At 37.6% G+C, this 10,518-nt stretch overlaps 1 protein-coding gene across 1 annotated transcript in view; it reads right to left on the reverse strand.

Moving 5' to 3' along the window:
* The window catches only part of LOC110157629 (A disintegrin and metalloproteinase with thrombospondin motifs 2-like), a 118,869-nt gene that overhangs the window by 16,567 nt on the left and 91,784 nt on the right, over positions 1-10,518 (reverse strand). Inside the window, exon 5 of the mRNA XM_055159152.1 lies at positions 2,864-2,947. Coding sequence (XP_055015127.1) covers positions 2,864-2,947 — 84 coding nt within the window. The remainder of the gene's footprint in view (positions 1-2,863; positions 2,948-10,518) is intronic.

Consider the following 10,518-nt stretch of genomic DNA (forward strand, 5'->3'; position numbering starts at 1 on the left):
AAACACCGGTGCTCCTCTTCACTGGGCTTACAACACTCCTCTCTTCCCTGTAGGGGGCAGTGTCACAGTGTGTGACTTATCAGCACATCCCACAAACTGCTGAGGTACAACAACATGCACAAGAACTGAAACAAATGCACAAAAGAATGCATTATAGCTACTCTGATCCTGCTGATTTAAATAATGAACATGAAAAACTAACAGGGTGCTTCTTTGTAATGAGCTACTCCAAAAACATGCCCAATTAGAAAACATTTACTTTTGATTAAATGCATAATACATTGCAATGCCCCGGCAGCCCTTCCTTTCACCTTGGTTGTACTTGTAAAAGCCCCACTCACTTTTCTACCCTCCATCTTTGGACATCTCTTAATTTTCCCCCTTTTCTTGCTCTTTTTGCACATGCATAGCTGAACCAAACAGCAAGGAGAGTGCATAGTTTGCTGCAGCAGAGACATATGGCCTGCCTCTCCACACATGATGGAGTGTGAATGCGCTGCAAAAGCCCCTCAGACACACTGCGCTCTTTACATGTGTGTACTTAATCTCGTGCATCAGGTGCTTTCTCTATATTTTATGATCTCTAAAAAAGCTTGCTTGTATGTGTTTTTTTATGTTTTAAGTGTGCATGTGCCTGTGCGTGCCTGCATTCAGGGTCACATAGCCAATCGGCAGGCTGTCTGGGTGCAGCTCTGTTGCCACGGTAATTGGGGATGATGGACAGCCGCGAGCTTTGGCTGGAGCAGCATCGGGGCTGGTCCAGAATGACCAATGTAGGAGTGAGTGTGTATCGATGCTCAGACCATGGACACACAGAGGAAGAGAGATAAGGATGAAGCAGCATGAATGCTTGCATCCTTGTACAACAGTTCAATGATATCCAAAATCCAAAAGGAGAGCAGAAGGCCAGTACTAATATGCAACAGACTATTATATGGTTCTACTAATATACACTTCAGATTAACTACATGTTTAATAATCTGAATAACACATGAACAAAGACTTAATTCATAATGAATCAATAGAATGATACCGAATGATACAAGCTCAGTAAATGGTTAGTTAAAGGGTTAAGGTTAGGAGTTATGGTACTAAGCTAAAATCTTTGTAAAAATTTCTCATTATGATTTAAGTCAGGGGTGTTAAATATATGGCTCCGGCTCTCGGCTGATTTTCTACTAAAATATTTTAATTATATTTTCTATTAAATTATTGGTAATTTTCTGCACTGCTTAGCATAGCAGCGTCTCCAGCGCCTCTGTGCGTGGCCCCTCCCACCAGAGCAGCACAAATGAAGACTTGGCTCTTTCCAAATGCTCTTAAAGGACGATCGTTTTGACTGTTGACTGTGACACCCTCATCAGCAAAATGACAAAAATGGGAAAAGTGGATGCCGATTGCAGGATTTTCCAACAAAAATGGACTTATTCCTATTTGCATACAAGTTAATGTTAAAACACTGTGTTGAAATTGCATTTTTCTTAAAGTTTGAGTTCATCAATTAAAAGAGATTTCTGTAATATATTTGCGTTTCTCTGGACAAATATTTGAACTTATTGCTATTTTTGAGGTATATATGCCATTTTTTTTTTTTCCGGCCCTTTTGGGAACAATTGTTAATACTTTATTAAGGCTAAATAAGGTTGTTATAAAGTGGTACCTGTTTTCTAATATATTTTGTTGAGCCATGCTGTCCTGTATAATGTCACATATTTGAATCCTTTGCGTTCATGTCACACAATTAAATAATCCCTATAGTTTAAAATGAGCTGGAGGACAAACATTAGTGGTGGAATTTGCTGTTTAACTGTTTAACTGTCAAAAAGCAGATGTTTGACCTGGCTTATGGCAAATTAATATTTCTGTAATTACTGGGCCTATTCATATGAAACAAAAACTGCCACAAAGTTCAGCATCTCCTTTGTCACCACAAGTAACGGTGAAAGGTTTTCACAATAGCTTTAGAAAGTATCATCATTACTCAACCCCATGACATGATTGTTGTCATTTGAAAAGATGTTGAGCCATACATTTTATATAACAGATTTGTGGAAACAGTCCTTAACAAATAATGATAATGGTCAACAATTATGGGTTTTCCTTTTGGATATTTCTTTCCAAAACATGAAATCTTCCATAGAGCGAGGCCTCTGTCCCCCATCAGCCTGAACTATAAGCTTATCCTACTTTGCTTTAGATGACAGGTCAAATGCTTTGACACTGTAATAGAGAAATGATCAGTTCATTTGGTCCTTTACAGAAGATGTAAACTTTGAACAGTATACCGGTTACATATGATTAGCAGCCTGGACTACCCTTCCATCCATATTAAAATTTGGCTTTAATGCATCCTTTTGTATGACAGCAGCCCTGTCTAGCTATAAAATGGTATCTTTCTTTGGGGTTTTCCATTATCTTACTCTTCCACTCCCATCCGTCCGCACAGATAGATTGAGTTACAGTAAAGGAGAAGAATGGATGCTACCCCTGTGTGTTTATGAATGAGGGAGGGCTATCATTGATTGTTTATCTTTGCCTGGACTTCCCATGATTCACTGTTGCAGCCGGTCGGGAAGAGGAAGCAGGCAGATTGCATAACGGACAAGAGTTTGCTGTGTGTGCTCGCATTGGTGCTGAACTGTGAAGGCGTGTGACTTGAAAACATTCCCCCGGGACCCTGCATGCTTTTAGTTTCTCTTTTGCTCAGTGCACTGGAATAACAGGCCGGGGGCATCAGTGCGTGTTGATGAGCGCACGTGTGTGTTTTGGCCGTGTTTGTTTATGTGTGTAAGTCTGGTCTGTGCTTACTGTAGAGTTAGTGTAGCGAACACAGGGACATACACTTTCTAAGAACTGCTCTTACCTTGCCATTGCCCAACATGATAATCCGCACCAGTACCACGTTGATTTTGGCTCCCAGGGACTGGTCGTGGTAGATCTCGTTCACCTGGACACACACAAAACAAAGACATTTTTACAAACAGTTAATCAAATTTAGCCACAAGTTGAATTTAAGTAGATCGAAGTTGAAGTGGCCAAAGTCTGAGTTCCAACAACAAAAATGGATGAACAAGTAGGCATGGGTGATATGACAAAAAATAATTTAACAATTTCCTGGGACCCAGATGACAATTTTTATCACAGTTCATGTACACTTGGTATTTTTCTTTCACCTTTAACAAGCAAATAAAGTAATCTTCTTCTTATGAATATTTACAGTTTTATTTGTATCACCATTTCACCCAGCCTTACGCCCTCTGTCATACAGCTCAGTATATTACTTGAAGTCCAAATAACATATGTATGTCATTATTTTCACCATACCAAAACATCAGCACTTTTGTTGTCTAACCAACAAACCAACTGACAACAACAGTGGACACATTTTAGAACCAGTACTATATTGACATGTCCATTCCTTTACAGAATATGATCTCACAAACACCAGTAAAATATCTTACTGTTGCAACAAGTAACAGAATTTCATAGTCGCTATAGCAGTTAAAAATACGCTATAACTTTTGGTAAAGCGCGTGAACTCTCAGTGTCGACACACAGAATCTATTGTATTATTTTTAGTGCAAAAGCATTGGAGACCACTTTGAGAGTGGACATCGGGACAACTGTCACCGGTGCCTGGCCCAAAATAAAGAGTGCACTGAACTGGGCTTCCCATGAGCACAGATGGGTTGGATGAGGGGAAGAGGAGAGCACTAAGGAGAGAAATGGCTTAATGCAAGGAAACAGGGTAATTTGTGACACAGGAGATGCAGAGACAACGGTGCAGACACAACGCCAGCGCCATGGAGAGGAGCGCTAAATTGGCATTGGGAGTCGAGGGCTGCTGTCCTCCGTGTGCTGTGTGCGGTGCTTAATGAGGCAAAGGGATGTAAAAACAGACAATCATAATGAGAAACCTGATGGACACGCGGCACACACACACACACACATACACACACAAAAGGCAGAAGAAAAGACAAGAGCAGACACACAAGAGAGGAGGCAGTGGAGAAATGCACCATACAGCCTGGAGGGAGGACAGAGCAGCGCTAAGGGACAACAAAGCAGAAGAATCCTCAAAAAGTTGTGAAAATGTAGATAAAAAATGGCATTTAACATATCGATCATGTATTTAATTACAAGTTGTACAAAAGTATTGAAAAACATGTACTCTTACAGTGAATTGGGTTGGCTCTCCACAGAATTGACCTGTTATTTCGACCGAAGTCATCACATGCCTGTCTCCAAGGAAACAGAAAAGTTGAGAACCATACTGTGGAATAGTCCAGCCAAAACAGTGGAGACAAGCAGGTGGCTGACCCCACAAACCCCCAACAAAAAAGTTACATAACACACCTTTAATTGGTATGATTCACGTGACAATAATCTAGAGGCAGACTGTCCTCTCGCCTTTCTTTTCTTGAGCAATGGGCAAAAACAGATCTGTATTCATGATGGTACCGTGCTACAGTTATGCTAATATTACTTTATTATTTTGATTTGTTTATTTTGAGTTTGTGCCAAGAAAAAAAAACATAATTTACATAGTTATATATTATAAACAGGACAGCACATTTCTCAAAAAGGAGTGGGTAGAAGACAAACTTATATTTTTCTTATTTATTAGAAATTGCTATTGTATTTTCGAGCTCCTGTGTCTAGGTAATGCTCTTATTGTTTATGTTTATATTTTTCCAGAATTTCTTATTTGCCATTCAGAGATGACACTTATAATCAATCCAATCCACCAAAATGTACGAAGAAGTTGGAAAAGTCCACCAATCTTTCGGAAAAAATTTGTTTTGTAAGCCACAGAATCCAAATTCCTTTAACATAGCTTGGGAAAACTGCTTTGATGACATAAACAGTGGCAGAACTGACGAATCCAAGACATAATCATTGTGAGTGACACTGGAATTTTTTAATTATTATTATTATTATTATTATTATGTTTATTTATTTCGGACAGTAATACATAGAACATAAATTAAAAAACAAAAACAAAAAACTAAATAATAAAAAAAGACAAAAACGTAAATACATAGATATAACACAAAAAGTAACTATTTCTATTCTATAATAACAGGCAAAATAAATGTTACACAGAATTTTCCTTGTGTCCGAAAAAGGAGTGGGAGGAAGTAAATACTTATTTAACCCCACCCCTTTTTTCTACAGTCCCAAATTAACGAAGAACAAATACAGACTTCTCATTTCCTGTACATTATAAGCAGTAATTGCACAGTACCTCCATTGCATTACAATCTAACAGACAACAACAAATATATGTATATTATGTACACAGATATAGTACACATCATATACACAGATATAATATATACATACCTACATACACATCACATACCCATGCATACCTATATATATATATATATATACATATATATACACCCATATACATACACATACATATACATGCACACATATACACTAAGCACTCATTTCTTCCGCACAGTATTTTGAAATAATTAATTTTTTAATTGCCCTTTTGAATACATGTATATTCGAACAAAGTTTTAATTCTATTTTCAAGCTGTTCCATAATTTCACACCACAAACAGAGACACAAAAACTTTTTCTTGTCGTTCGAGCACGAGGCAATTTAAAATTCAAAACGCCTCTTAAGTTATAGTTTGTTTCCCTTTCACAAAAAAGTAGTTGAAGATTTTTTGGTAAGTGCTTATTTTTAGCTTTATACATGACTTGTGCAGTTTGGTACAGAATCAAATCATTCAGTTTGAGTAATTTGGCATGAATAAACAGTGGATTAGTGTGGTCATGAAATTTGACATTATAAATAATTCTTATTGCTTTTTTTTGAAGTTTTATCAATGGTTCTATTGCAGTTTTATAGTTATTGCCCCAAATTTCTGCACAGTATGTTAAATATGGTAAAACCAGTGAACAATAAAGTGTGTGTAGTGCTCTGTGATCTAAGACATACTTTGCTTTGTTTAATACTGCAATACTTTTTGATATTTTATTATGTATATATTGGATGTGGGCTTTCCAGTTAATCTTCTCATCAATTATGACCCCTAAAAATGTATTCTCCTTGACCTGCTCTATTCTTACACCTTGTATCTGTAACTGTATTTGTCTTCCTTATAATTCCCAAATAGCATTATTTTAGTTTTATTCAAATTTAGAGATAATTTATTTGTGTCAAACCATATTTTTAGCTGTATCATTTCAGATGTTATATCAGCTAATAACTGTTGTATGTTGTCTCCATAACAAAATAAATTTGTGTCATCTGCAAATAACACTGCTTTAAACAATGTAGACACTTTGCATAGATCGTTAATATATAAAATAAATAATTTAGGCCCTAACACGGACCCCTGTGGCAGGCCACAGACAATGTCCTCATGTGAAGAGCAGTGTTCACCCAGTTTGACAAATTGTTTTCGGTTTACTAAATAACTTTTTAGCCACTTTAAAGCTACCCCTCTTATTCCATACCTTTCCATTTTTTTTAAATAGTAATTGATGATTTATTGTGTCAAAAGCCTTTTTTAAATCTATGAATATACCTGCTATTATTCTCCTTTGATCAATGTGATTGGTTATTGCTTCAATTGAGTCCATCAGAGCGAGTGATGTTGATCTGCTTGTTCTGAAACCGTACTGACTATCACTGAGTAGGTTGTGTTGACCTATGAATTTTTTCCAGTCTAGTGTTGTAGAGCTGTTCTAATATTTTTGAGAATTGTGGTAGTAGAGAAACTGGTCTGTAGTTGGTAAATTCCTGCTTGTTTCCAGATTTAAATAAAGGTATGACTTTTGCTATCTTCATCTGTAGTGGAACTGTACCAGTTTGAAATGATAGATTGAAGATGTGTGCTAATGGTTTGGCAATTACTGTAATTATTTGTTTTATCAGGGCCATGTCCAAATCAATGTAATCAGTTGATTTCTTATTTTTACATTTCATGACTGTACTGACAATTTCCTTTTCACCCACAGCGGAAATAAACATGGAATGGGGATTTCTGTCAATTAGTTGTTGGCGTTCTCCTGTGTGTTGAGGGATTTTGGCTGCCAAATCTGGACCCACATTAGCAAAGAACTGATTGAACTTATTTGCCACCATTTCCATGTTATATTCATCTATATTATTATGTGTAAAGAATTTCGGATAGTTTTCTGCTTTTGCTTTATTATTTATGACACTGTTCAATATTTTTCCATACCTCTTTCACATTGTTTTTATTATAATCTAATAATTTCCTAAAGTAATCTCTCTTACTTGTACACAAAATTGTAGTTAATTTGTTTTTATATGTATTATATCTAGTCTCTGTCTCAATCGTTCTCTTTTTTATAAAATTTCTGAATAGACTATTTTTCTTATTGCAAGCATTTTGAAGACCTTTTGTTATCCAAGGGTGTTCTTTATATCTACTTTTTTATTATAGTATACAATTGGACAGTTTCTATTATATAACTCTAGAAATATTTTTATAAATTCATTGTATGCACATTCTGCATTTTGGATATTACATATAGCATCCCAGTCTTGAGAAAGTAAACTATTTTTAAAGGCAGTGATAGTTTGGTCTGATTGAATTCGTCTGTGGTATTGTATTTTTTCAGGCACTTTTTTTCTCAATCTAAAATCAGTAACTATGAAAACTGGCAAACAGAAGTGAATGTTCTTTTAAAAAATCTTGGTTTAAACCTAATAGCAACACTGGTAAAAGCCACACATTTGTCTAAATCACACACCAAGCTTTCAACATTATAACCACTGACAGAGAAAATTAATGACATATTGTGTTTTCATAAGGCACCTGTGGGGAAAAGACAACATAATGTCTGTGTATTAGAAGTAGGAAAATGGGCAGGTGTAGGGATCTGATGACGACTACACAACTGGGTCAGAACATCTCCAAAACTACACCTTCTACACTTTATCAAGTTCTACAAAGAAAATACTTTTCTACAGTTGTCAAAAGTATCAGTACTCAAGAAGATACTTATCAGTACTAAAACTATTTTCAAAACTAGGTACTAATTTGAGCAATTATAAATAATGAAAAAACAAAGAAACACATAAAGAACAAAATGAGAGCTTTTCTCAAGATTTTTGAAAGGTCTGGGTTGTAATAATAACTTTTGTAAAAAACAAAACAAAAAAAAACAAAACAAAAAAAACATTCTATGGTTAAAAAGGTATCTTTTTATTATCCCTGTGGTATCGGATTTGGTATCTAGTATCAAAACTTTTGCTTTATGTCAATATAAAGTTTGAAAATACAAGACTCTCTGTGCTCCTCACCATATCCCTAAGCTAAGGTGTGTCTGTGCCTTCTTGAGCCTGTAGATGTTTGTATCTTGTGTGGCTACCTGCTGGTTCTCCTGTCTCTCACTCTGTAATGTTTGTCTCACTCCCTGCTTATCTTGGCAGGACCAGCCTACTCATGCACGGACGGTCAAACGCGCCGAGGCTGCTTTGTTGCCGGGTGCGAGCACTTGTTTGTGGGATATTACTGGAGTTTAACTTAGGTCAATCACTCGCATGGACAGATGCAGACCGTTTCCATGACAACGGCTGGTCCAATTAGGGTTGGTTGACTTCAGGTGATACCAGGTAATCACAGGTTTCTGCCTAATGAGCTCAGGCAGGAATGCAGAGCTCACCTTAATGTGTTAATACAGTGTTCACATATAGGCACCTTGTATAGTTCACATTATAGAGCAGACCAGAAGCTTTCCCTGCCAACGCCAACACTCAATACACTATACTAGAGGCTCTAATTTACATGTCAGACACTCTATAATTGCAAGCTCCCATGAAAAATTATAATTCTATTTGTAGACCTAAATGCTTTCCCATCTTGTGTCTATGTTATTTCAACATATAGGCCCACCAAGTAACTTTTTAGAGTGGATAAAATATTCCTCAGTATGACATAAAACCTAAAATCTGCCTCCATAGAGAATGTTCCACTATATATTTTTTTCTGTTTTCAGAGAATGCAGATGAGGTGCCACCTCCAGAAAGCTACATGGTAAATTTGGTAAAATGTCTCTCTACAAGTACAGAGCCAAGACAAGATTCAATATCTGTTCAACAATGACCACAATGGTGCCCCGGTTTAACCGTCAAATGTAATACGTGCTTTTATCATATGTATTTAACTATGCTGTATGAATCAAGCCAAGAACAGCAAGTTGGTATTTAGAGTTAGGCCTGTCATGATAATTACTATATCGACTGTTGTTCAATATATGAAAGCTGGAACAATATTTTTTTAGGGTCAGTATTTATCATGTAGACTTTTTCTTTGCACTAATGGGATCTGCAGCATAAAAGGTTGAATTACTAACTTCTATAACTCATTTCAGATGCAAACTAAGTACTAAATTGTTTCATTCTGCTGTTTATTTATTGCAGCTCATGATTTAGTAAAATAATATTGTAGATTTAGAATTGATTTTTGTGGTTTAAATCTGCTCCATGGTTCTTATATATAAGTAGTTTCATATATATATATATATATATATATATATATAAAATATAAAAAAATGTGTTTCTCACCTTCCACGGTGGTAGGTCTCTCTCACCCTCATTCAGCTCGGGTCCTCTACCAGAGGCCTGGGAGCTTGAGAGTTCTGCGCAGTATCTTTGCTGTTCCCAGTACTGCACTTTTCTGGACTGAGATGTCCGTTGTTTTTCCCGGTATCTGTTGTAGCCACTCTTCCAGTTTGGGGGTTACAGCCCCGAGTGCTCCGATCACCACAGGCACCACTGATGCCTTTACTTTCCAGGCTCTCTCCAGCTCTTCCTTGAGCCCCTGGTATTTCTCTAGCTTCTCGTGTTCCTTTTTCCTGATATTACCATCGCTTGGTATTGCGATGTCAACCACCACGGCTCTGCTCTGTTTCTTATCCACCACCACTATGTCTGGTTGGTTCGCCATCACCATTCTGTCAGTCTGTATCTGGAAGTCCCACAGGATCTTGGCTCGGTCATTCTCCACAACCTTTGGAGGTGTTTCCCACCTTGATCCTGGGGTTTCCAGCCCGTACTCTGCACAGATGTTTCTGTACACTATGCCCGCAACTTGGTTATGTCGCTCCATGTATGCTTTCCCTGCCAGCATCTTACACCCTGCAGTTATGTGCTGGACTGGAGCTTCTTTGCACAGTCTACACAGTGGGTCTTGTCTGGTGTGGTAGATCTGGGCCTCTATTGCTCGAGTGCCCAGGGCCTGCTCCTGAGCAGCCAGGATCAGTGCCTCTGTGCTGTCCTTCAGACCAGCCCTCTCAAGCCATTGGTAGGATTTCTTGATATCAGCCACTTCAGTTATGTTCCGGTGGTACGCCCCATGTAGGGGTTTGTCCTGCCATGATGGTCCCTCCAGCACCTCTTCCTCTGGACCCCACTGTCTGAGACATTCTCTGAGCACCTCATCTGTCGGGGCCTTGTCCTTGATGTACTCAAGGAGCTTGGATGTTTCATCCTGGACAGTGGTTCCCACACTCACTAGT

Source organism: Boleophthalmus pectinirostris, unplaced genomic scaffold (genome assembly GCF_026225935.1).
Source record: "Boleophthalmus pectinirostris isolate CB_2022bp ecotype Guang Dong unplaced genomic scaffold, ASM2622593v1 HiC_scaffold_23, whole genome shotgun sequence".
NCBI classification, from domain to species: domain Eukaryota; kingdom Metazoa; phylum Chordata; class Actinopteri; order Gobiiformes; family Gobiidae; genus Boleophthalmus; species Boleophthalmus pectinirostris.